The sequence below is a fragment of the Amphibalanus amphitrite genome, unplaced genomic scaffold (assembly GCF_019059575.1).
Source record: "Amphibalanus amphitrite isolate SeventyFive unplaced genomic scaffold, NRLGWU_Aamphi_draft 001477F_arrow, whole genome shotgun sequence".
Taxonomy (NCBI): Eukaryota; Metazoa; Arthropoda; class Thecostraca; order Balanomorpha; family Balanidae; genus Amphibalanus; species Amphibalanus amphitrite.
Window position 1 is genome coordinate 110,393 of NW_024882970.1, and position 27,167 is coordinate 137,559.

The 27,167-nt window shown below is 51.1% G+C and overlaps 1 protein-coding gene across 1 annotated transcript; it reads right to left on the reverse strand.

The window, feature by feature from the left end:
• Window positions 1-887: 887 nt before the first annotated feature.
• LOC122373325 lies at window positions 888-16,348 on the reverse strand. The gene is made up of 3 exons (XM_043351281.1): window positions 16,322-16,348; window positions 12,370-12,816; window positions 888-3,210 (listed from the first exon to the last, which is right to left on the reverse strand). The coding sequence occupies exons 2-3, from the start codon at window positions 12,800-12,802 to the stop codon at window positions 1,556-1,558; spliced, it is 2,088 nt and encodes a 695-aa protein (XP_043207216.1). The 5' UTR covers window positions 12,803-12,816; window positions 16,322-16,348; the 3' UTR covers window positions 888-1,555.
• Window positions 16,349-27,167: the final 10,819 nt, after the last annotated feature.

The following is a 27,167-nucleotide window of genomic DNA, read 5'->3' on the forward strand; positions in this document are numbered from 1 at the left end:
CCGAGGTCAATGAAATTTGGTTTTCCTAGACAAATTTGATAGGCCTTTCGAACGCCGTTTGAATTTTGCGGATCCGTCCAGTAGTTTCGGAGATACGAGGGGGGGCAAAAAATAGCCCCCCCCCCACCAGGTCGCGTTATAAACAGACCCCACCAGGGCGCGGGTTAAGCAAGCAAACAAGTATATCATTCGACGCGCCTTGACGTGCTGAGTTCACTGGTGCTTTTCTTTTTGCTCTATCTTAATTATATCAAAAGTTATAAGCGAAAAACTTTTAGCAAAAATTTTACATTTATACCCCCCAAAACCCCCCTAAATATTGACCTAGAGCAACCAAATTTGCACAGGGGCGAGATCTCCTATAGACCCATCTACCCTGTAAATTTGGTGTTTCTAAGTGCCATAGGAGCCAATCGCCAGGGGGGGGTCGTCCCCCCCCCCCCTGGCCGTCCGCGTTATGAAAAAGGCCCTGGCCTGGCGAGGGTTAAGCCGATGAAGCCGATCTCATAATTTTCAATCGCTACAAACCATTTCAAAGCACCTATCAAACACAATCCGGATTGGATTGCAAAAATTGGAAGTATGATGCAATCCAATCCGCAATCAAATCCTGTTCTTGGAATGGATTCAAATCCAGGTGCAATCCACCAAAAAGGAATGCAATCAGGATTTTGCAATCCTGCAATCACAATCCTACCGATGCCTGGTTTTAGTTAAATCCACCTATACAAGGGCGTCGCCACGGATTTCTTACTCGGGGGGGGGGGGGCAGGACGAATCGTCCGACTTAAAACCCAGAAGTAGATAATAGCCGTTTTCACGACGGGCTATCCGGCGAGTGCACCTGATTTGACCAAATCTGCACCTAATCTCTTTTACAGTAAATATCTTTATTTTATGAATTTATTTCAGTGTTTTAATCGATGATGCTCTCTGATAATATGACAAAGCAGGCATATAAGCAGTTAGTGCAATTCTAGCTGATAGCTACTAAGAGACACACTGAACCTCATTTGACCAAATCTGCACCTGATCTGCACCAGATGTGCACCAAATGTGTACCAGATGGCCGTCGTGAAAACGGCTATTGTTACCTCACTTTTAGCACATTATGCACTAGAAGCATACAGTCGCGATCTCGCTTATTGACCTGTCTATGAATCGGCGGCGGCGAAAATTCGCTCACTCAGGGACAGCGTCACGCCCTCTTCCCGGGGCCGTCGGAACTGACGTCCTCCTTCACTTCCACCACGAACTGACGTCCTCCTTCACTTCCACCACATCGACATTGGCTCGCTCAGGCTCAGGAAGGAAGTCCAGCGACTCAGCAGGCATTTCAACTTTCTCGAATTCGGGAACCATGTCCTCACTGCACTCTGAAGACAAGTCACTAGATCAGCAATCGCCTCAGATTTTGCGCTATTTTCGACCTTTACCGCGCTACGCGAATCAGGCGCATCACTCGTCTTTCCCCACTGTTAATCTTCACTCCATTTCCAGGTCCATCCACTGCTTCCATCTCTTGCCGCCATTACAGCCACTGTTTCGGACAACTCTAACCCATCGGGACGCCCTCCTGATCACTATAATCCAGCCCGAAGGTATTGGCGCCAGCCGGCTCCTCGCGGTTCGCCTCCAGCTCCTCGTCCGTCACCTCAGACTCCTCCGTGTCCTCGTCCTCCTGATCCTCGTCCTCCTGATCCTCATCCTCGTCCTCGTTCTCTTCCTCCTCCCTCCCGTCTTCGTCCTTGTCCGACTCGGCGCGCTTCATCCGCCGCTCAGCAGCCATCGTCTCCTGACGCTGTACAAAGTCACTAAACTTCTCATTGAGCCTCTTGGAGCCCTCGGCGCCGCTCTGAGCTAGCTTCTTGGCCAGAATCGGGTCGGTCGCCGACGGATCGCGGCCACGCCAGTCTTCGGTGCCCGTCAGCGCATCCATGGACTCGGCGAGCGCGGCGCGGCGCCTCTTCTGCAGCAGCGTTCCAATCTGCTGAAACGCCTCCTCGGCCAGGTCGTGCAGCGCCGTCGGGCCGAGCTGTAGCCGATAGCGCTGGTTGGCCTGCTTGATCAGGCTCAGCACGTCCGTGAAGTCGGGGAACTCGCGAGTGCGGTTGACGAACTTCTCGATGCCCCGGTTGATCTCCGAGTAGCCGGTGCCGTGGAAGCGGATGGGCCGCCAGTCGAGTTTCTCAGCCTCATCGGCGGCGCCCACCAGCCGGCAGTAGTAGCGGTACACCTGCACGTAGCGCCGCTTTAGGCGGGCACCCACGATGTAAGCCGAGCAGGCGGCGTCATCCCAGTCCACCTCCAGCTTATCCTGACGCACGATTTCGCGCTCCAGCCGGCGCAGCGTCTTCTCTAACTTGGCCACGTGACGTCGATGTCGACGTGTTTCCCTCAACTTTGTCTGCTGTTTTTGCGACATTATTCGTCGAGCGACGAAGAATGTCGACGAATAATGAGACAGCAGCGCTGCTGTCTCAGTGTTGTCAGCGGCGGCGTTTGCTTTTACCGCCACTCGCGGCGCGGAGCAGCTCTGCGCCGAAGATGCCGCGATCTTCAACTGGTCGAGCTGCTCTAGGAAGCCGCGCACCACGGTGAAGCAGAGGTCCGGCTCTGCGCGCAGCCGTTCGGCACACTGCCGAGTCACACCGATAAGGTGCTGGACTCGTCCGGGATGTCCGCTAGTCAGCGCCAGCACGGCAGCGTGGCGGCGCCGCACCTTCGCCTCTATCTTCAGCTCGGGCCCGGACAGCAGCGGCTTGAGCAGAGCGCACACCTCCTCCAGACCATCTTTACATGGGTCCGGCTCTGGTTCCTGCTCCGGTTCCGGTTCCGGTTTCGACTGTGATGTCTCTTCTGTTTTCTGGTCAGCGCGACGCCCGGAGTCCAAGCGGGCACACTTGGGCTTCGGGTTGGCCTCCTCCCCGCCGACAGCACCAGCCGGTCGTCTGGGGCGGGCAGTCCGGTCATCTGCGACCGACTTGGAGCAGTTGCCGGTCGACAAGTGCCGATCACGGGGTTCGGGCGGTTCCGCGTCATCGGCTCCGGGGTTCGGCCTTTGGTCAGCTTTGGTCACGGCAGCCAGCGAACAGCGAGCAGTCTGATCTATCTTGCTGTCTGATGTGGCTTTCCTGTGTTGCTGAGCAGCAGGTGGAGTATAGTCATCATCACTTAATATTATTACATCATCCATCTTGTTAAGAGTACCTGAAACAAACATCAAGTGTAAGCCCTCCCTAAAGCACTTTTCTGAATCTACCGTACAGTTTGGTGCATAGGGGAGAACTGCCTAGGATGGCCAGGGTAGGTGAGCAAGCCCTTACGCATATTTCTACGCTTCGTTCGAGCTCGCAAAGGCGTCATTGTGATTATGGGTCTATGTATTGTGCAGTTCAACGATGCCTTTGGGTGAGGAAAAGCCCACAATACATAGCCGAAGATATGGGAATATACAAGGTATGAAGCATGTACGCGAAGATTGAGCAGTTGCAACATAGTAGTGCATGCAACATGGATTACCCACTACGACGTGAAACAGTACAGTCGGTGGCGGCGGGGAGGTGGGTGGTGGAGAATGCAATGCCCGCGCTCGGTATCGGCCGCCCGCTCACGCCGGTGCCGCGCGCACGAATGACCCGTGCAGTGCCCGGGTCATGCAGACTTGACGAGCGGGCGGTATGAAGCAATCACATAGGCGGCGCTAGCTCTCACCGCGAAGAAAAATCATTATCAGTTGGCTTATAATGATACATTTCTACGCTTCGCTCGAGCTCGCAAAGGCGTCGTTGTGATGGGTCTATGTATTGTGCAGTTCAACGATGTCTTTGGGTGAGGAAAAGCCCACTACCCCCACGAACCCGAGAACGATGCGTAGGCAGGGAAAACGTAATAAGATAATTGTAGGCAGATTTAAGCAAATAACGCATACAAGCAAAACAAAAACATTGCTACGCGCCCGGCCAGCACAAACAGCGACACAACGCAGAAGACAGGCGGAAGAACGCGTCAGACACCGCTCGCATCAACACCTTGTCTGCACACAGCGATGCGAAACGAAATAGCTATACTGCGAAATGATTGCAAGATTATATCTGCCGCGCACACGAAGGCCCTGACGAGTTACAGTAGTGTACAGACGACGAATAATGAGTTGCAAGTGGGGGAGATGTACAGCGTAGGGAATAGGGATCATTCATGTTGCGAATGTCTGCTGGCGTAACTGGCACCAATCTCGGACCAGCGCACGGCTGAACGGTGTAGCGAAAAATTGGCCGGCGTAACTGGCACCGTTCTTGGACCAGCGCACGGTTCAACAAATGCAGCGAAAAAGTCGGCCGGCGTAACTGGCACCAATCTTGGACCAGCGCACGGCTCAGCAGTGCAACGAGAGGTCGGCCGGCGTAACTGGCACCAAGCTTGGACTAGCGCACGGCTGAGCAGTGCAACGAAAAATCAGCCGGCGAAACTAGCACCAATCTCAGACCAGCGCACAGCAGAGCCAGGAGAATCATTTACATTGCTCCGCTAACGAAAATTGGCACCACGACCGGCGCATAGCAGAGCAGAGACCAAAACGCGCCATAGAACAAGGGAACGGCCGGGATAGTACCAGTGCGTCGTGACCAGGACCCAATGGCACTGCAGGTGCCTGAGAGTAGCTCGTAAAACAGAGACGTGACGTCGGACATATCGATGCATAGCGTGAGAGAACCAGCGTCCCGCCTGACTGAGTTGCACCTCAGTCATGCCGATAATAGCGCCATGCGACGCCCCGCCAATGCGTAGGCAATGGCCAGACAGATGGGCCCTAGACAGACCGGCTATTTGGCCAGTCAGCCGGAGGGCACGCTTGAGCTGATTTCCAGTGACTGGACGGCGCCCGTCACCGACGAACAGAGCCTCATGCTGGTGCCCGGCCCCGCGCAGCAGCAAATAGGAGCGGACAGCAGCCACAGGACATTCTGGGAGGTCTGACCGCTCCTTCAACTGGAACGTGACCGGCGTCTGTGAGGTCTTGGACGAGGGAATGGTAATGAAAAGATGCCTGTGCTGCAACCGCACTCCACCCATCCGTAGGAAGTGTTCCTGTCGGCCACAACGGACCACTTCGCCGGGTCGGAGAAGGGCAAAGAACGCCAGCGTGAAAATGGCATGGAACGCGGAACGTTCTAAAGGAGACATGGTGGCCTGCCGAAGAGCGTTACACAGCTGTCCCAGTTCTGGCAAAGTGATGGCAGTACGCATATCCCGGCTCGGCCGCAGGCGACGAGCACCTGTCAACATCTGTCTGATGCGAAAATTCGTTGAGGGGTCGGCTAAACCATGGACTTTGTGGCCATATGAAATAGCAGACACGACACTAGATAGAGTGGCGGCTGCAGATCCAGCATCGTATCGAGACGCGATGAAACAGGCCAGTTCATCGACACTGACTGGAAACAGGCTGTCCGAGGCCGACCGCCGAAGAAAATTCCGCAGCTCCGCCCAGATGGCGTGATAGGCCCGGGCCGTTGCAGGAGCCAGCGCCGCTGACAGGAGCGCTGCTATGGTTGACGGGGGACGTGGTCGGCCCAGTCCCAAGGCGTGGGCTGCTGATCCGCGAGAGGCCTGAGGTGTCTGAACACCTGAAGCAAGCCACGCGAAAGGGCGTCAGCTGCGAGATTAAGGGAACCAGGGGTGTGAATAGCGCGGACAAGAATAGTGACAAAAAGTCTCCTCAGCCAGTGCATCAGTTCTGGTGAGCGGGACGATTGAGAGGTGATGCACTCTACCACCGCTGCATTGTCGCAGCAAACGAGCACACAACGATTGCTGAGTCGTGTGCACCACACGGAGACGGCAATGACAACGGCAATCAGTTCTTTAACACAGATGTCAGCACTACTAAGCTGGTCAGGCCATTGGCCTGATAGCCACGCATTTCCACAGATGGCCCCAATACCCGTGCTTCCTGACGCATCAGTTTCGAGGCTGATTCCAGGCTCTCGATCCCACCGCCTTGATTCCAGGAGAGATCGACCATGGAATGACGTCAGCATGATCTGCCATGCCTGGAGATCCAGCCGGGCCGCCTTGGTGAGCGTCACACGGTGGTGTGGACGGAGCGCGCCTCGACAGAGATCGTACATTCGGCGAAGGAACACACGTCCAAGAGGTACAGCCATGCAGGCAAAGTTAAGAAGACCAAGGCAGGATTGAACCTTCCGTAGGGGAGCCTTTTTGCGCGCCAATAGCGAACTCACTCCTGCGATCGCACGTTGGAGCTTTTCAGGAGGCAAGCGCAGTTCTTGAGCGTCCACATCCAATTCTATGCCCAGGAATGTGAGGGCACGGCATGGCTCAACTGTTTTGTCAGCGCGCAATGGAACATGGAGCTCTGTGCACATGCGTCGAAACGCATTTAGAGACGACAAGCAGTCCTCGTGACTTCCGTCAATAAATAGAAAATCATCTAGCACAGAAGTCAGAAACCATCTGTCCGACAGAAAATTTGCTCTGAGCCATCCATATCAGGGAGTCGCTGAACGTTTGAATTTTTTTTAGCTGCTCGAACATCCCATGGGCAGAGCCAGGTCAACATACGCGGAGCCGCGCCAGTGAAAGCCCAGCATAGGGCAGTCCGCTGGGCGAATTGGAATAATGCGAAATGCACTGGCGATATCTGTCTTGGCCAAGTAAGGAAAATGCATGGTGGAAATCAGCTGAACAGCATCGTCCACTGAGCCATAGTGAACTGATGTGAATTCTCTGGGGATAAAGTCATTAACAGATCCACCGGTTGGGAAGGAAAGGTGATGAATGACGCGATAAGTCCCCGGAGTCTTTTTCGGGATGAGCCCGATCGGGGAAAACTTTTTAATCCATGAACAGTCGGGGTGAAAAGGACCGGCAATGCGACCCGCACGCCTCTCGGAATGATGTACAGTGGGTCTATTTAAGATCTCCAGAGCCACCACGTGGCGCTACGGTCGGGGTAGGGCGAGTCCAAATCTCGAGGGATGTGAGGTCACCGGTCATTGTGGGGGAAGGAGGGAGGGGGAGTGACGCGGTATGACGGCGCATGGGGCGTGCGTAGCGCCGGGAGTGGGCCGCCCAGGGCCGCCCGCCACTGTGCCGAGGCTGAACAGAACAGATTTATTTGAATAAGATCCACGATTACATGGCTTTTCACTTACTCGCGTCTGAATGGTAATACAATGGGAAGTTGGAACAGACACACGGAAATGACTACAAACATTCGCATACCATGCATACACTCGCACCAGAAACGATATCGTGAATCAGAGAGATCCAGCGAACAGCCTGGCATCTGCCCGGAAAGACAAAGTGCCAGGCTCAATGCCGCTGTCGTTCAGCAGCGACACACCGCGGTAACAGAGTCGCCGCCTGCCGGCCTCCACACGGATGGCCGGAAGGGTAAACGAGTCCGCTCGCCTGGTGTTATGATCATGCCGCTGGTGGGCTCGCTGTCCAAAAGTCTTAAGAAGAAAGTCAGGATGACCTGACTTCATCGTCCGCTCGACTGCACACAAGGTATGGTAAGCCACCAACTGTTCGGCCGTGAGCCAGCCGAGGCTCGATATGGCACCCGAGATGTGATCACATCGCCTTTTCCCGGTCACGACACGTGCGCAGAAATTGATGGTCTTCTGTACACGGTGCAGCTGTGTGCTAGTACAAGACCCATACACCGACATGCAGTAGCGCAAAATGGATAACACTAGAGCTTCTGTGATGCCCTTTAACACAGGTCTAGGTATGACGTGACGTGCGTGACTTAGGGCTATCAGAATACCGGCGCACTTATGGGACATATTGTCTATCTGAGCCTCAAAATTTAGATACCTGTCAAGTTGAACACCGAGGTTTTTAACTACTCCTGAGTCTGGAATGACATCTCCATTGAAGGTCAACGTCACAGGTGGTACATTGCGCAGCATTGAGGGGGTACCTAGCACTAACATCTGCGTCTTCTTGGAGTTGAGCTTCATCCGGTTGAAGCAAAACCACTGGTACAACATGTCGAGTGCGTGCTCCATACGGGCGACGAGCTGCGGTAAGTCACACTTTCTGCCTGTCACTATCAGTTGTGTGTCGTCCGCATACTGGACGACACTAACACCGTCCGGCACATGCAAGCTAAGGTCGTTCGCAAACAGCATGTACAGAATACAACTGAGGGCGCCGCCCTGGTATACACCTATCACATTGCTCTTTTCATCGGAAAGTAGCATCCTTCCGTCTGCGCACCGTACCTGCACCTGCTGCGCGTGGTCGGCCAAATAGTCACGGAACCATTTGGTAGTGATGCCGTAGAGAGACAGCTTTTCTAGCAGCTTGTCATGCGGAACAACGTCAAAACATTTAGATAAATCGAGAAGTACCAGAATACTTATCTCGCCGTTGTCCATAGCGTGAAGCGCCAGATCGGTGATCACGTGCAGTGCGGTTTCAGTGGAACGGAATTTACGGTACCCGTGTTGACAATCGGAGAGCAGGCAATTGGCCTCGAGATAAGCAATGAGCTGCGCCTGTACCACGCGCTCGACAATTTTCATTATTGCTGGCAGAATCGAGATGGGTCGAGTATCGGACGGTTCGGTGGCAATTCCGGCTTTAGGAATGGGTGTGACCAGCGCATGCTTCCAGGCGTGCGGCACTGTACCGGTGACAAGGCTCGAGTTTACAACGTCAAGCAGAGCATGTCTCACACCCAAGAAAAACTTTTGCAGCATCATCACGCTAATACCGTCAATTCCTGTTGAATTGGACGGTTTCATCACCGCGAGCGTGGCACACAAAGTATCCAGGTCGATTGTGCTGACATCGAAACCACAAGTTGACACACGTGGGACGCGCGTGGGGACAGCCAAAGCGGCGACCGGCACACTAGCAGCAGTGTTGAGCCCCACTGCGACATAGTAGTTGTTCAACGCATTCGGGGTTATCCGTGGAATGTCGCACTGCTGCTGTTTCCGTCCGATAACGGGCCGCAGCACCCGCCACAGCCCACCGCGACTGTTCTCCCTGATCTCCCGCTCGTACCGCGCGCGGCAGTCACGGCGGATGGCCGCGCGGCACAGCCGGTTGGCCTCCTTGTACGCGGCGCGGTCACTTCCAGCGAGCGCCGCGCGGCGGCGCTGCAGCAGCCGTTGAGTGTCAGCGGACACGGGCGGCGCAGAGCTCCGCCTGTCACGGACACGCCTGAGCGGTGCGACAGTGTCCAGTTCAGAGAGGAACGCCGTCTGGAAGTGCGCCCACTTGTGCACAGTAGTGTCGCTGTCAAAAACTCCGGTCCAGTCGGTATCAGTCAGTTGCTGGCAAAACGCCGCTGCGTCTATCTTGCTCAGAGCGCGGCGATACACGTCACCAGCACGCTGTGTTGACGGACGACCGGCGCAGGACAGCACCACACGAGTAAAATCGTGGGGCCCTCCGTAATGACAGCGGGTTACGCCAGCACGCTGTACAAGCTCAGGCCGGTTGGTAGCGATGACGTCAAGTAGACTACTCACTGGACGGTAAGTAGCTCGGGAAGAGTTTGTCACACGTACACCGTACGTGTCGAGCATACTCAAAAGTGCGTTCGGCGAACCAGTGCGTGCAGACTTTAACAGACAGTTATTAAAGTCGCCACAGACCATCAGAGTCGCTCGTGGGTAGCTGGCCAGCATGAACTGTAGCTGGTTCTCTGAGCGGAGGGGATGATGGTTGCGGGTGCGTTCACTCCGGTATGGTGGTATCCTGTTCATGTGGAACCAGCAAGAATGCGACTGAAGGGAATCATTATCTCAAATAAACGGACAAGCGAGAGGCAGCGCCAGTTCCAGCCAAAATCTTGAACAATGATAATTGAAATCTAGGACGTATTAATAGCATGCAACTACTCAGTCGATAGTTGCATGATGACAGTCTTAGGCTTTTCTAAAATGTTATTTGAGTTGGGTATTTTTTCATTTGGCACGTTCAGTTTTGATGAGTTTTATCTGGTCGAATAGAATCCGAAAAGAAAGAGTTAAAATGGCTCCGGAAAAATGACCAAAAAATATTTTCTTTAAAAAAATGAAACTTAGCTAGACATTTATAAGCGATAATTTTGACTTTTTTGAGAGGATTTTGGGGAAGGATGTTGGCAAAAGATGTCATCGACTCATCGTGCTTGTCTGTGTTGCAGTAGAAGAAAAGGTTTTGGTTCGTGTCCAGATAAAACCAGACCCGGGAGTGGGGCTCGAACTCACGACATCGCGTTCAGCTCACAGGTTACGCAACCTAAACGCTACGAGCACCTATCGCCCCGCGCAGCTTGCTCAGTGCTACGGCTATAGTTAGGCCAAAGTGTCTGACGTCTGTCAATGTCACGAGGCGAAGCCCCTAGATAAATGACCGTCCCGGTAGCTCGGGCGGTAGGGCGTTGGACTCCGTGTGGTGAGAGCGCACGTCCCGGTTGCAAAAGTCCGGGTTCGAAACGCGACGTGTGTTTGACGTTTTTGAGTTCCTGACGGGTATGGTTGTGGTTGGTGGCAGGCCGCTGCCAGGCGAAGTCAGTGAGGGGATCGGCCGTGCGCGGCTATGTGCGCACGTTAAACTTTGGACTCTAAATTCTGCCATAGACCAGGAATTGCTTGATCGGAGGGTAGAGGGTAGAGTCAACACACCCAAATTTATATTAAAAATGGGGGAGCCGAACCATGTTGGGTCGGGTTGAACCCGGTTGGACCTGTGTCTTACACGCAATCATGGTCAGAGAAAACAGAGGCCAATTTCGGGTCAAATATTTGTATTAACTGATCTTATTGTTTTTTAGCTTACACGTATAATAACTTTAAGCTTTTTTATCGAGACTTTATGCACAAAAATGTGGCATTCGTCCGCTTTTCCTCCTCTCCTCTCAGCGACTTGATTTGACCTTAAATCTTACCAGCAAAAAATAAATCACCTGCGTGATAATTATTTGCCCATGGGCGCTCTACGCAAGAAACGCCAGCCGGTCAAAAAATTTGGCGAACGATACGATATTTCTAGTGCTTGAATTATATTCAATGACAATTTCAGGAGACATAAATAATCTTAATCCTTCGGGCGCTCGGAGCATTCGCTAGCATTCCATTGCCGGCTGCATTACCAACATCATATTTGCATTACTTTGGGTTCATCATAGTTGACAGTAGATGAACCGGCCACAGCAAACCCATGCCTCATTATCCTTTCCTCCAAGCAGCCAAGCTAACCGGCCGCTCGGCCCACCACCGCGATATGGAACAACACTGGAGTGCGCCATTTGCCTGCGGCAGTGCCCTACCGCGCCGGGGCTGTTTGACAGGTCACCCGCACCGTGACCTCGCCAACCGCCCCCCCCCGCCCACCTCCCCATCGGGCCCAGCTCGGTACTGACCTCCCCTTGAATTTGACATGGACTCGACTGAGGCTCAACGCCATCTAGTAACGTCTGGAGATCCTTACTAGATCCACTGTACGCGTCGATTACTTCGGGCGCGAGATCGCACGAAGGTAGATTGGGCTGCATGCCACCCGAGGGCAGCCCCAAACAACCGATAGAGAAGCCTCTTTCGAACCCGTCCACCAAATATGACGCAATAATTTCATCATAGCCAAGAAGGAGCTCACGAAGCACGGTAGGTGGCACGCTGACAGCGGGTACAATGCCAGTGGGTAGTCCGCTATTTCCTAGGAGCGGGGAGGGCGGCGTGCGGGGTGACCGGCCGCTGGCTGCGCATGGCGTGGCGCCGAGGGCAGCGGAGGGCGCTGTGGTTTCCGCGACAGAACCGACAGGAGTGGATGTAGCGGCAGCGGCCGCGCGTACATCCACCGGGGCGATTGAATGAGAGGCAGATGGGTTGAAAACTCCGCGCCCCCGAAGGCCCCGGGACCTGCCCCTTTGAGACGCTGGCGATGCCGCGGCCGATGGCGTTCAGCCAGATTGGCGAGTTTGCATCAGATTCGCCCCACTTGTACGCGTGTGGGAAGAACTCGCGAGCGCGACAAAACTGCTCGTCATATTCCCTCCAAGCGAACCCCATGCCGGGAGCTGAGAGGGAGCTGACCTTGCGCATGTGAGTGATGAGCCCGAGGGCATCCTCCGGATGGGCTTGCAGGTAAATACCTGCATACCGAAAAAAGCAACTGGCCATGTTCCGAACGTCTGAATGACGCGTGTGGAACGTGCTGGCTGCAGACGACCATCAACGAGGTTGAAGGTGCCTTCAGGCGCTTGAGAGCGAGGATCAGAAGTGTCTAGCAATGAGCCAAGATCGACAAAACGGTGGCCTACAATGTTGTGCCTGGTAGTGGCTGTTACGTGAAAACTGATGTCTGAGGACACGCATGCCGCGGAGCCTGGGGAGTTACCTGGGTGTTCGTTTCCTCCGGAGCCCATTTGCGGGAACACTGCGGTCGTCGGCTGCCTGAGGTCTAGAGGTGCCCCCGGCGACGTATGTTGAGACGTCGATGGGACGGGGACGGCCGCTGGCACAGCGGCTGCCACAGCAGCCTGAACCATCTCACCGATCATCTCGCTCAGCTGCTCCCTGCTGAACGTGACAGTGTCGGCAGGGGCAGCTGGTGCACCGGACGAGTGTGGCTGGACACTCGTGGCCGTCATCATAGAGGTCCCGGCGTCCGCTGGCGCTGGGACTGGAGAACGTTGGGGCGTAGCCGCGACTGAGCTGCCTCTAGGCGCTGAGCGGCCCCTGAGGGCGCCCCTTGTGCTCTGCGGAGCGACGCTGGATGGGGTGCGCTTGGTAGACCGGCTGCGGCGTGTCGGAGGTGACGCCTTCGGCATGTTGATGATATGAGCTCGTAGCAGACATGAAAAGAAAAACAGAAATCATGCTCAATTTGTATGTGAACATAATGCACCACAACGCATCGTACACAGGGGAACACACACTGCTCACTGCCGTGCTTAGGCGAGGGCGGCTTGGGACCCTACCAGGGCTCTCCACCCCATTTGCGAGGGATGGACGCCATCCCGCCCCAGGAAGGCAGGGCCGGGGTTAAAGGTTCGGAGGACAGTGGGCGCATGGCGGAACTTGGAGCGCAATATATCATTTGTCAGGTGGCGCCGACGTCGGTAGGTAGCGCGGGAGACATCAGTGTCCCGCAGCTTCATACGGGGCATGGCTGGATAAATGTGCACCATCTCCACGCCTGCAACCAAGATACCCGTGCAGAGCTCTTCCATTTGCTGCAGGAACTCGCGCTGCCGGAAGGCCCTGTGTGCGATTTCATTGCCGCCGAGGAGCAGGGCGACACGTTTAGGCTGGCGCTGCAGGACTTGGTCAAGAGCCCAACGACGGAAACGCTCATCGCCGATGCGCGCGCCACGCCATTCGACGGCTTGAATGCCGGAAACGGCGACGCCCCGTTATTGTAGATGGGCAGCGTAGCTATGGCCCACTACGAGAAGCATCTGAAAATAGGGTGATATTAACCCTCGCCCTGGCAGGGCATTTTTCATAACACGGCCTGGCAGGGGGGGGGGGGTCGATGCGACCCCCCCTCGCGATTGGCTCCTATGGCACCTAGAAACACCAAATTTGGTAGATAGGTGGGCCCCTGGAGTTCTCGCCCCTGTGCAAATTTGGTTGCTCTAGATCAATATTTAGGGGGGTTTTGGGGGTATAAATGTAAAAATTTCGCTAAAAACAGGTCAAAAGTTTTTCGCTTATAACTTTTGATCTAATTAAGATAGAGCAAAAAGAAAAGCACCAGTGAACTCAGCACGTCAAGGCGCGTCGAAAGATATACTTTTTAGCTTGCTTAAGTGTTCTTAAAGTTTTTCTTAAATTTTAAGTAAACTTAAATTAATAACTTAAGTTCAAGTTAACCAAATTGCATCATATTGCATATCATTCGATTCCGCTGATCACCAGGAACACAATGATACCATTTTTTAAGCTCTAGCGTCATTATGTGCCAAGTTATTGGCAAAAACGTCATTTGACCTCAGTTGACCTCATTTGACCTGACCCATGGATAAGTACACCAAACAAAGAAGCACCAAGTGACCTGCTGTTAAGTACTGTGGTTTCAAAGCACAAAAGCGATAGAACGAAGCGGATATCTGCAGTATTTTCCGAATTTAGTATTTTCCCATAGGCTTAACATTACGACGTAATGACCTCTAACTGACCTCAGGTCAGTGACCTCAAAAAACCCGAACTATATGTTATACAACTCGGTGAACTTAGCATATCCTGAAAGTTTGAAGGAAATCAGTCCAAAACTGTGAGTTGGACAGCTGCAAACAGAAAATTGAAATTTGACCATGACCTTGTACCGGTTTTTCTGACCTGGTGACCTGACCCAAGGTCACCCGGACCTGAAATTTTCAGGTCATATGTAAAAAGATTTCCCCATAGGCTGTGCCAAATTTGGCGGCGCTGCGCGCCGCCCTTTTAACGCTATCTTCGAAAAACCTTAGGGGGGGTCGCATCGACCCCCCCTGCCAGGGCGAGGGTTAAGGGGAGCGGTGCAACATTACCAATGAATTGTTAAATTAATTAACCGGCCTACCAACCTACCAAATTTGGTGTTTCTAGGTGCCATAGGAGCCAATCGCGAGGGGGAGGGGTCGCATCGAATCCCCCCCCCCCTGCCAGGCCGTGTTATGAAAAATGCCCTGCCAGGGCGAGGGTTAAGGGTATCAGCCCTCAATCAGCGCAAAACACTATATGAGATTGACATTCTGCCCTTTGAAAAATGTTACAATCGTAAAAATTGACGACAACATTTTGCGTTTGATCATCTTAAGTGACCCTAGTGACGACAAAAACAACAAAAAGTATGCCTATTGCTGAAATAAATTGTACCCTACGGAATTGAAGAAAATGGGGGGTCGTTTGGATCGTTTTCGAGCAATCTCCCGTGGAACGTTTTTTGGCCGTGGTTTTTCATTTTCCCCATTGGCTTTTGCAAAATTGTCAGGGAACTCGATTTGTTTTTTCAATAGAAAAACACAATTCTAACGAATAGTATTTTAACTATTGACAACAAACCTTCGGTTATATCGGCTGAGCGTTAAAGGTAGTGTGCCACCTTTGAAAGATTTCCCATTTTATTTTTCCTAGGATAAGAAGCTTCTGTTTTTACCTAATATCGCAAAAAAAATCAAAAATGGGCCTGGAATAGTGCCTTTTTCGCCTAAAAGTTTATCGGTTTTTAGATATGTATAACAACTGTAGTGGGCTCACCTGCAAACAGGCGTCGGGCAACAATCGCGAATGCGGCGCACTTGTGACAATAAGCAAAGGTCATTATAGTGTTACGACCATACGACGTACGGGAATGAGTTATCAGCTGTCTAATCGTAGACAACACAATGTCGAGCCTTAAACTGTAAGCCCGTATTGGTATTGTTTCTTTTATTTGGCTGTCGAACATTATTTATGGTTTGAAATATGATTTTATGTAAAATAATTGATATGAAAAATCCGTCTTATAAGTTATGACCCCATTTCACCACACGCAAGTGGCAGAAATGACAATGATCAGCTGACGCATTTTTCTTGGCCGAAGTCAGAGCGCGCAGCCCGACGTCCAACCACCGCACCACAAAGTATGAGCAGAAGCCGCGCCCAAAGCCAGGGCCCCGGTAACGTGAGGTAGCCGAGTCGGGGCAGCGTGCGCTGACCCAAGCCGGGGCCGCAGCTTTGGGCGCGGTCTACCGCATCCCCGCGGGCAGCCCCGGGCTATCACATGACACCGGGAGGACGCGCGGCTCCGGCTTGGGTCAGCGCACGCTGCCCTGACTCGGCTACCTCACGTTACCGGGGCCCTGGCTTTGGGCGTGGTCTACCGCACCACCTAACAGGCGTGTTCGAAACCGCAGGAGCTGATGATGAACGGGTTTATCGAAACTTGATTGGATGAGCATATCGGTAATAGCGATTTCAGTGTGTGCATTTATTGTTCATAGTGGTGTGAAATGTGGTTGGGGTACGACCGACAACCCGTCGGGGCGAATTTCGCACTGGGGTACTCAAAATTTGAAGAATTTAAGACGTTTCCATGAGTTTTGAAGGTATGGATAAGTTCTAAAAATCCGGTTCTCCTTATCAGGGCCATTAACTCCATACGGTCCAAGAAAGCTGGCACACTACCTTTAAGCGCTTATTTTCATTGCCGTCTATGTGCCATGACGGTTAAAATCACCACTGTTCTTTGTCCTTAGATGCAAATTTTATCACTAGCTCTTTTCTTCAGCGTCAGTTTTCACGACTTTCCCTTCTAGTTTTCAAGGTTTCACCACCACCTCTCATGTGTACAATACTCAGGTGCGACAACACACACGTCCTACCGGTCGTCGCTGAGCTCCCTCACTGACAGACTTCATACACTATCAGAACTGAAAACCGCTATCAGTCATGAGACCCTTGAGGTGAAAGCTTGTTGCGGATATGATAGTTGATACAATTCTTATAATGATACCCCGATAGCTCACTTAGATAATCGCGAGGTTAGACCTTCCCTGGTATTTTAACCACTTATACATTTTGTTCATATTTTGTGTCGGTAAACGCCTACCAATTAGCTGCACCTGGTGTTCTTTGGTACATACCTCTAGCTGATGGAACAAGTGGTGCCACCGCGATATCTAATCATCTCACGGCTTGGCGGTGGTCAGGACCGTCTGACCGTCTGACCGTCTTGCCCCGCGATGTAAGAGGGGAGGGGCGGGGGACGCGTTGACCTTCACAGCATCGACTGTGGACAGCGCGAGCGGCGTAGCCAGAGCCTTTCGATGGGAGGAGCACAGTGGGTCCGATGCCCCCCCCCCTTGTAGACGGGCCCCTTGCAAACGGACCCTTTTGTAGTTATGCTTCTCTTTAACGGTCTAAGAACTTGAGGAAATGTGGAAAATTGTTATGCATAAATTTAATGTTTTGCACGATATTTTACAATTAAGCGAAACGAGCGAGTTCATTTGAGCACAATTGAAGTAAATTTCAATATGAGCCCAACCAGGCGTGTCGTCCCAACCTGGCCCGACACGACCTGCGACGCTTTTGAAAGCTTTAAAGGGACCCTCCCACCTTAACATTAGATTTGAGTTGAGATAGCCAAAATGGGGTCCCTGGCTCACAATTACCGGTTTCGGCACTCACAACATCGAGAAATGCCTTAAATCGAAAATATTGAATTTCAAAATTGCAGCATTTTGATTCAGAGGGGCTAATGCTTAGGAATACCCCTCTGAATGTGTGACGTCAGCGCAGATATCTAACGATTTTTAAATGTTTGACTAAAACGTTTTGTAGCACGCGGTGGTATATGCTATTTGCGCGCAACATCTGCCGCAAACGCCGCACTTCTAAAATAAAATCGCTAGAAACAGCGGAGATCCCAAAAAAGTAAACAAAAGTAAAAGTATAATATCTTGAAAACCGGTGAATATTTTTCGGTGAAATTTCGTAGATATTCGTTTTCGCTCTTTCTGAACCGAGCGACATCACTTTCATGCCAATTCATAAATTTTTTTGAAGGTGGGAGGGTCCCTTTAAGCATGCCTATTCAATCGCTCGACCGATCGACAGGCAGTCCTGCATCAGGGAGATCCATCTCTTCAATCATGAACTCGATAAACTTAACCCTCGCCCGTATAGGGGGGGGGGGGGTCGAACGGACCCCCCCCAATGGTTTTTCGCGAATAACTCGCGTAAAAAGCGGCCGATTACGACGAAACTTTCAGTACCCTCGCGTTTTTTATTTTTACACCTACCCTGAAAATTTCATGACCTTGACCCAAATGACCTTTGACCTGTGACCTACTTTTCGAGACCATGTTTGGCTGGAATCGCGATTCGGCGTATGTCGGCTCGCATTAGCCGCGCGTTTGCAGTCTTTTCGTGGTTTCAAGCGTTCAAACATGTGGTATGATGTTGCCCCCATGCATTAGGGTGGGTGTCAAGGTCACCTGAAGGTCAGGTCAGGTCATTGACCTTTGATGACCTCGGTTCACTTTTTCGAGTTTTACATGTTTCTAGGCCAGTTTTTGGAGCTGAATTCGAATTTAGCAACCATATGAACATTTAACCCGCGCACCGACGGGGGTCTGCGCCAACTTCGCACCGACGGGGGGGGGGGGGGCGGATGACCGCCCCCCTGAGATCTCGAGAACGAAGCAAGATAGCGACAAGCGGTAAACGGCATCGGATACGCACGGTCAAGATCTACAATTTTTACTAAGGTCATTTTCAGGTCAGGTCAAAGATGACGTCACAGGGGTCGAAAAAGTCAAAATGGCGGCGCTAGATATAGAGAGAGTTTTTCTCGAATAACTTTCGAATTAGTCAAGATAGGAACAAACTAAGGGCATCATCGTGATCCTCTCGTCAATCCGCATCGAATGATTTATATGTTGACCTCGAAAGGTCAAGGTCAAAGGTTGACCTCAGGTCACGTGACCTCGAGGTCATCATGTATATCATTTGATGCGTCTTGACGAGCTGAACACAATGAGACCATCCACGCGTCTGTATCTTGTTCCTGTACGGAGTTATTGGCCAAAAACCTTTGGTGACCTTTGATGACGTCACATGACCTCACAGCTGCCCAACAGCAAAACAGACCTCAAGGTAGTGAAGGTTGATCGTATATGAAGTCATGTATGGTATATGGGGCCATTCCGACCCGTTTTAGTGGTAAAAACAGGGAGTTGATTTTTCCCCCATTGACTTATAATGGGGAGGTCGCGAAATTGACCTGACCTTAGGTCATCGATATCGAAATTCCGAGATATACAAATTGTAGCTACTAATGACCTTACAACATCCTGCGACTTTCAAAGGCCTCCGACATCTACTGTAGCTCTGGCACGGTGACAAAGTGGCAAAAAAGTGACTTGAGGTTGGGTCATTCAAAGTGACCTGGTGACCTGAACTTGGAAGGTAGGAGGTTTCATACTTGCACACCATGTGTAAAATTGATGAGGAAATAGTCGTACCAAATTTCGCGGCGCTACGCGCCGCGGTTTTCCCGCTATTTGCGAAAAACCTCAGGGGGGCGGATATCCGCCCCCCCGTCGGTGCGCGGGTTAAGAAGTAGTTTTGGTGCCTTCGTAACATGTTACGAAGCTGTCATAGGCGGTTGCCACCTACTACGAATACCCTTACTGGTTGACCTGACCTGACCTGACCCGACCTGGCCTAAATACATGAAGACATCATCTGTGATCAAAACTAACATAATATTAGTGATCAGCACCCCAAAAAACCCATAGCAGCCACACTTTACGACGTTCTAACAGGTCCCGATTTTCCCGCCTTTGGGGTTATTGACCTGACCTGCAAGGTCAACCAATGACCTAGGACCTTAAAATTGGGTATCATCGGCTTCCTCTCGTCACGGGCAACACGCTCGTTTTTTCCGCGAAGCTCTAGCTCGATCAGGGGCGAAACGGCAAGGGGGGTCCAACGGACCCCCCCTTATACGTTCGCGGCTGGAAAAACACCAATACGGGCGAGGGTTAAATCTAGGACCCCAGTCCGGGGCGCGGGTTTAACTTGAATCGCTTACCTTACTTTCCTCAGCACACCTTTCGTCCTAGTCCACTCTCTGTATGAGGTCACAGCGCTAACACTGCGCAGTGCCGCCCCAACCCATTAACCTGGTGGCGGGGCTTAATAATTTGATGACGTCATCAGAGCTACCATGGTAACGTGACAACACGAGTCGGTCAGTGTGCAGGCTCCCCCTCCCCTGGCATGCAGCTTGCAGTTTCAGCCGGCAGTACATCCTGCCCAGGTGGTCGATTTGACCGCGCTTACCCATGACAACAAAGTAGGTACATACAAACTTACTGAGGGTCAATGCTAAATAGATATACAATACAATGGAGGACGATGCATATATGTAGAATCATAGATAACATGAATCATGTTATCTATGGTAGAATGCATGACGATTACAATAATAGCATCCTACAGCGTTTATAATGGTTGGTTGTGGCAATAAATTAAACACTTGCGAATGCCATTTCAGTAAAATTGCGTATTCGATACCTCCCTCCTGAGGCTCTCATGTACCTACTAACAGGAGGCCTGATCACAGATTCTTGAATAAAATTACTAAGCCACCAATCATGTAAGTCCATCGCCATCAGTTCGGTGATATCACAATAATGGACGATATCGAACCGGACAAATCTGGTCCAAACGAACCACAGCCGACCGGACCACCGACGGTCCGACACAGTGACGGGCGAGGTCCGATATCGCCTGGACCAGACACCCTCTTAGCTGGCTCCAACCACTCTCTGGTCTAAACTGAAACTACTACGTTCGCGGCTGGAAAAAACACCAATACGGGCGAGGGTTAACTACTTTTGATGCGTATGGGTGACCGGCACCTCACGTGCCGTGTGTCAAGTCAGGGGTGCTTAAATTACATTGCTTTTACAATAGCTACGCATTGACTTGGTGAATTGCGCTGAAACGTGTCCGATAGGTGAACATCGTGTGGACGGGGAAATGCCTTTCCATGGCCATCACAGTTCGGTTGTTACTCTGAGCGTGCGCCAGTGAAGGGCACTTGCGCACGTTTTGGCGGACTCCTTACGGTGTCCAACACAAAGTGTTACATTTTGGGCTCGATAAGTCGAAGACTAGCCTAGCGAATTCAGCCCATGAGAGCGTGGCGAGATCGCACGAACGATCTACGAAGCCCGAAATGGCCCTGTGTGATCGCTTGATGTGAGCCTCCCGAGCCAACGAGTAAATCCCTGAGCGCACAGCGAGACTCGAGAGTCATCTGAAGCTGAGCACTTGAAAGAGTCCTCGGACTACCGTGGGAACCTTGAGTGGGTGAGAGGTCCATGGGGCCATCACAGGTGGGTGTGGGCCGTGGGGCCCTTAGCGCTGATCCCTAATAAACCAGGAAGGGCTCTAAAAGGCTGGTAAGGGCTCTCAGGCCGGTAAGGGCCCTTAGAGGCCGCCGAGAGGCCCTCAGAGGCCGCCAAGGGTCCGTCAGAGGCCGGCAAGAGGCCCTGAGAAGCCGGCGTGGGGCCCTTATGGAGATCTTAGCGTGACTGCTCAGGGGCCCATGCTCTTACGAACCCTGTGGGGACCTTCTGAGTCGAAATATGGCCAGTGTGGACCCTCAACGACCAATTGGCGCTTTAGGGTCCCTCGGGCCCGAGGGGCCCCCTGAACCCGATGAGAGGGGCACGTGCCCCCTGTTCCCCCCTTGGCTACGCAACTGACTGTGGATGCCTTTGTTTTTGTTTTTGACAATTTGTTATAATAGTAACGTCATAGCGGCGATATTGTTTGGTTCGGTTTGAGGCGTCATACTTGGAGGCATTATGCCACCACGAAGAACTTACCTGTTTTGAACTTGTTAACAACGACTCCAGTTTGACTCTAGTGCGTGGTTTGAGTTTGGCGCTGTTTGAACCGATTCCGAGTCACCAGCGGACCAGCTCCTCTTCTCGGGTCATGACCGGGGTCAGAGGTCAGCCGTATCGTCGGCCCCGTGACCGCCAGTACACCGTGCCTGCAGCCTCCCCCCTCCCCCCAGACGCCAGTCGAGTTCACGTGACACAGGACAGAGTACACGAACCGACCCCCACCGGACACGATTTGGTAGCCGAGGTTTGTGAGTCAGCTGGGCGTGCAGTTTTCCCTTCACCATAGGCTTTACAAACAAATGGGCCAGAGTTCATGCCAAGATATCTCAGTCTGGAAGTGCAGAAAAGAATAAATATTGGCCTTATTAGATTCAGTGTTTCATTTTATATCTGAAAACGTCCATTATTAGGCCTCAAAGAAGGTAAAAGTACTCGAAATCGAAGTTCAAGAAGATGCTTTCGAGTACAGAATCTGGTAGCATCAAATGACTTCTTTTCGGCAGATTATAAAAATTTTAAAATCTAGTTACACAATTGCTGCTTTAACCCGCGCCCGGCTGGGGGTCCTGGATTTCCACGCCCTGCTGGGGGGGGGGGGGGTGTTTGAACACTCCCCTTCTAACTCGGCTCCTGGGCCACGTAGCGATACGCGGAAGGCGGCGTTCGAAAGAGCGTCAAAAATAATGAGGAAATTACTTCGGTTAATTTTTTGGTCAGGTCAAAGGTCAGGTCACCAGAGGTCATTTAAGGCAAAATTTCGCCGATTTCCGGGTCGAATGTCGAAAATTTCCAGGAAGCCAACGCATAACTCGGGAACCAATAGAGCTACAGCGCCGCGGAAAAGCGCATTCGATAGCCCTATTAACCAGTGGCGGATCCAGGGGGGGGGGCTGCGGGGGCTGGCAGCCCCCACCCAGGAAAACTGGCGCCACTGCGCCGAAGGCGCAGTGGCGCCAATTTTCAATTCGCAACTCATCGGAGTGCCGCATACTAGGACTAGGATGCAAAAATCAGTCGAATAACGTCGTTTCAGTACGCTCCGCACCGATATTTCCAATCGTGTGGTGTCACTGTACATACTGATCCTGGGCGCCTCTTGTCAGGGCCACTGGGCGCCAATATTTCAGATCACGTAGCGCCAATGAACGGATCCTGGGCGCCCATATTTCAGATCATGTACGGTGTCACTGACCTGATGTTGGGCGCCTCTTGTCAGGGTCATTTGGCGCCCATATTTCAGATTACGTGGCGCCAATGAACGGATCCTTGGCGCCCATATTTCAGATCATGTGGTGTTACTGGACGGATCCTGGGCGCCCATATTTCAGATCATGTGGTGTTACTGGTCACTGGACCGTTTCAGTCGCCGCTCGTTCACGTTTCTCTGGCTACCATCCACCGATGGATCATGGGAAAGAGTGGTTCCTAAAATCGTCATCGACGAGAGTCGAGAGATAGGCCTGGAAACTTCGGTGAAACTTGTTTTGTATCCAAACGTTGGTTGTTTACCTTTAAATAAAAAGGGAGGTAGGTAGAGATAATTTTAACCCTCGCCCGTAAACGGCGATCTGCCACCTTCGCCCATGCAGGGGGGGGGGGTTGGTGCGACCCCCCCCCCCTTGGCGTTTGAAAACGGAGCGTCGTAGAGCTTAGCGGAAAAGACCAACGGATTGCTCTCGCCGAGATCTCGCGATTGGTGGTATATTTTTTGGTCCTAGGTCAACATTTGACCTACTTTTGACCGGTCAAAGGTCAAATTTTCGGAAAAATAGACTTTTTCAAATTTTCCGCGGCGTTTGCGGCAAAACGGTGGGAGATATCGACTTGAAACCTTCACTATCGTGTTCCTTGATCAATTCTCTATCGTTTGGTATGTATTTCGTTTCCCTAGCTCTAAAAATGGCGCGTTGGGAGCGCCGGAAGTCGGCAAGGTCACAGTCGGCGGCAGAAATTCGAAAAATCAAAATTTAAATTTTTGAAATCTGATTGTATTTTTGGATTTTGGATGTCCATTTGCTCCCTATAGAAGCTAATATTGCTGCATATTCCCATTGAGGTGACAAGAATTAGCAAAATAGTGGTTCGGGCGCTTTTCAAAAATAGTACCGGACGCTGTTCCTCTTGTGACGTCATAGCTCCGTGACCTGACCTGACCCGGTCAAGTTTCTTATACCATATGATAGCCAATACTTGCCCCAACATGCATGGGAAGTTTCATCACGATCCATTAACCGATGTCCGTACCACCGGCAGGAAACCTCGGGCGTTGGCACTCAGTTTGTGAAAATCCGGCCGGAGGCTGTTCCCTTTGTGACGTCATAACTCCGTGACCTGACATGACCCGGTCAATTTTTTTTTATCAAAAGATGCGCAAGGTTTGCCCCATAAGGTACCCAAAATTTGGCGGCGCTGCGCGCCGCCGTTTTTGCACTATTTCCGAAAAACCTCAGGGGGGGGGGGTTGCACCAACCCCCCCCCTACATGGGCGAAGGTTAACAGACTCTGACTCCGAGCCGGTATCGGAGTCGAGGGATGCCAATGAACCGACTCCAACTCAGACTCCGATCAAAACTGCCGACTCCAACTGACGCAACCCTACGCAACTAACAAAAAAGATCCACGATGCGACTATGGCGCCCATCCGGGGCGTGGCGCCCAATTATGACCTGCAGCCCCTCCCCAGTGAAAATCCTGGATCCGCCACTGCTATTAACGCCCTTTCTGAGTGTTCTCTCAGATTTGACCTAACGTCAACGGTTTTGCCTGCAGGGGGCAAAAACTGCCAAAATAGCCATTTTTTCGGAAACAGTTTTTCTGCAATAACTTTTGACCCAAGCCTTGTACGAGCTTACTTTTACCGGCATCGTGTTCCTCTCGTCAAGACGCATCGAATGAACTATAACTTGACCTTGAAAGGTCAACTTGAAAATTTGACCTCAAGTCAAGGTCATGACCTGACCGGAAAGGGTCATGTTGCATATCAGTCGATCGGTATCGCCGAGCTGAACACATCTAAGGCGTTTTCATCGCTCTAGCAGGTTCTATCCAAAGTTATTTGCGAAAAACTGTTAGATACCATTCGTGACCTAAGATGACCTCAGGGCATAAACAGGGGTCACGGACACCATTTTCAAGTTCAGTGTGTCTAAACCACTTGTAATTCGGTGTTTGGGAGTGTTTATAATGTCTTTCGTCCAAAGGAGGCGCATTGAAATTTTCTCCCATTGACTTATAATGGGGAGGTCGCAAAATTGACCTGACCTTAGGTCATCGATATCAAAATTCTGAGATATACATTTTGTACATGCTATTGCTCTTAGCAATCTCTCAAAGTTTCAAAGCGATCGGTCACTCGGTGTAGCTATGACAGACATTGAAACTTTTTATGAGGTGAGGTCACTTCAAGTGACCTGGTGACCTGACCTTGAATGACCTTGGTCTGAAATTTTTACAACATGTGTAGAATTGATGTATGATAAGGTGTACCAAAAACGGCGGCGCGGAGAAAACCACAAGGGGGGTGTTCAAACACCCCCCCCCCAGCAGGGCGCGGGTTAAACAACATAAATAATACATTTTCAACATTTATTACTTCCGTTTAGGTCACAACATTGCAAAAAGCAAAGTTGACCACAGTAGTCACGTGACCAAAAGTATAGCGGGGGGTTGGGACAAACGCTCGAAAGGTTTCATTTTTTTTTTTAAATAAATTATATAATTATCGTGATGAAATTGAAACATAATTTTCCTGACATAATACGAATTTTGGTATGTAAAATATTTTCTTTGTAGGCGGAACGCTCCACAATAGAAATGATAATGGCGTCACCGGGGCTTTACTCAAAACATCCGACCTACCTGTTTCTTATGGGTCCCTTGACACGAACAGCCTCACCTACAGGGTGTCTCAGAAGTTCGTTGACAGGTACCAGCCATGCTTTTTTGTCAATAATTCTGAATCAACAATAAATAAACAGTCGAAATTTTGCATGGGCATTGGTAACAACCTTCCTCAAGCAGTCTCATTGTTTTCAAACGCATTCGACCCTTCATGAGCCCACAAAAAGGGTTCATCTCTGACCATGGGTCAAGCATGAAAATGGAGGTCGCAAAATCGGGTCGGCTGAGAAACTCTGTTTCAGGAGTAATGGGAATGGTAAAGTCGGAAATGACACATGGCAAAGTGTCGGCGAGGATGAGTACAACATGATGATCATCTAATAAAAATGGTGGCTAAAATTTTTGAAGGACAAAACTATGCGAGACTAACAGCGTTTTGAACGACCCTCTTACGGCAGCAGACTCGTGCTCCGGAAAACAGCTGAAAATGAAGGCATAACTATTGAAAACTGACAAGAAGCTCACAGACAGAGGTTACCCAGTTTCAAAAATTGCAGGTCATCGTAAAATAGAAAAAGTATCATTTGAAATTGTTTATAATATCTAGAACGCTAAATTTTTTTTGGGAAAATAACACGAAAATCATCAATAGGTACCAAGGACAACTGACCCTCCAAAAGTGTCAATTAATGTTAAGTTTTATCATACGAAGTTTCAAGAGGCAGATCTGGAGCGAATAGCTTTCTTTTAGACACAAAATCCCGACAAAACCACCACACGATGGACAGGTTTTGGCCGTTTACAAAGCAGAACCTCTCCTGAGGAAAACACTCCGCAACCCAGCGAAGGTCTTGGCATGGGGAATGACGAGCGTTTGGAATTTGCAAAATTTGCACAATGTGTCTAAGAAACAGATGGCCGACACATTCTTCTACGATATGCTGCGGAAAATTTTCCCCTGGCACTTCCCATTTGTTCAGGAATGGGGTTGTTTTGAAAAGGAAAATGGTGCTTGGGAGGTCGGCGCCAGTCATTCATGAAGGAGTTAGCGCCAGAGAAGACCTACAAAATACTCACGGATGGTGTCGATGCACGCTGTCGGCTTTCAGGGAGAAGCGGATGTGGCCGGGGAGCTCGTCAAACCTAATTCCGACGCAGAAACTGCAGGGGATTCCCTTACAAGAGCTTGAAAGCTGGCAACCTTTTATCAGCCTCCGGCAGCTGACGGAGCGACGAAAATCGGTATGGGCAAATATTTTTGGAGATACAGCAAAGGGTTTCATTTCCAACCTCCCGAATCAGTTGTCAAAGCATGCATATTTGTCTAGTGTGCACACAGAATCAAAAACCTTAGATTTTTGGCCGGTTCTTATATGCTTTATGGGCATGGGAAATGTGTATACGAACTTTTGAGACACCCTGTAGTTCGGATTAGTGAAGCCAGATGGCTAATCTGCGCGAGGTGGTAGACTGAATCATTGTCAGGCCACTTCCAATCACAAACTACTGAGTGGTTAGGTAGGCGCCGTTTGAGTGTGAAATATTTAACCCATGCCATTTTATGAAGCAATGAAGCAGTAGTGGAGGCCAGTCCACATTCAGCCCAGATTCGCAATATTTATTTACGTCTGGACAGCGAGTTGCTTTGAGCGGGACCCTGCGCCTCTGCATCGGAACCAGTTGCCTATATTTCCGTACATTTATTTTATGTTACTTCGTGTATGCCAATGAAAAGCCATGTTGTTATATTTTAGGCTTATCATGAAATACGCTCTGGCTATCTGATGTGATATGAATGGACCACCGCCAAGTTGATTGGGGGTGGGGGGTGGGGGGGGGGGGGTGGAGGGGGAGGTGCGAAGGTAAGGCGTGCTCTAGCTTAGGTACACCGTACATACAGTCCCCACCGGCACCTGCCCCGCCGGCGCCGTTCCCGCACCCCTGATTCAATGTGCCG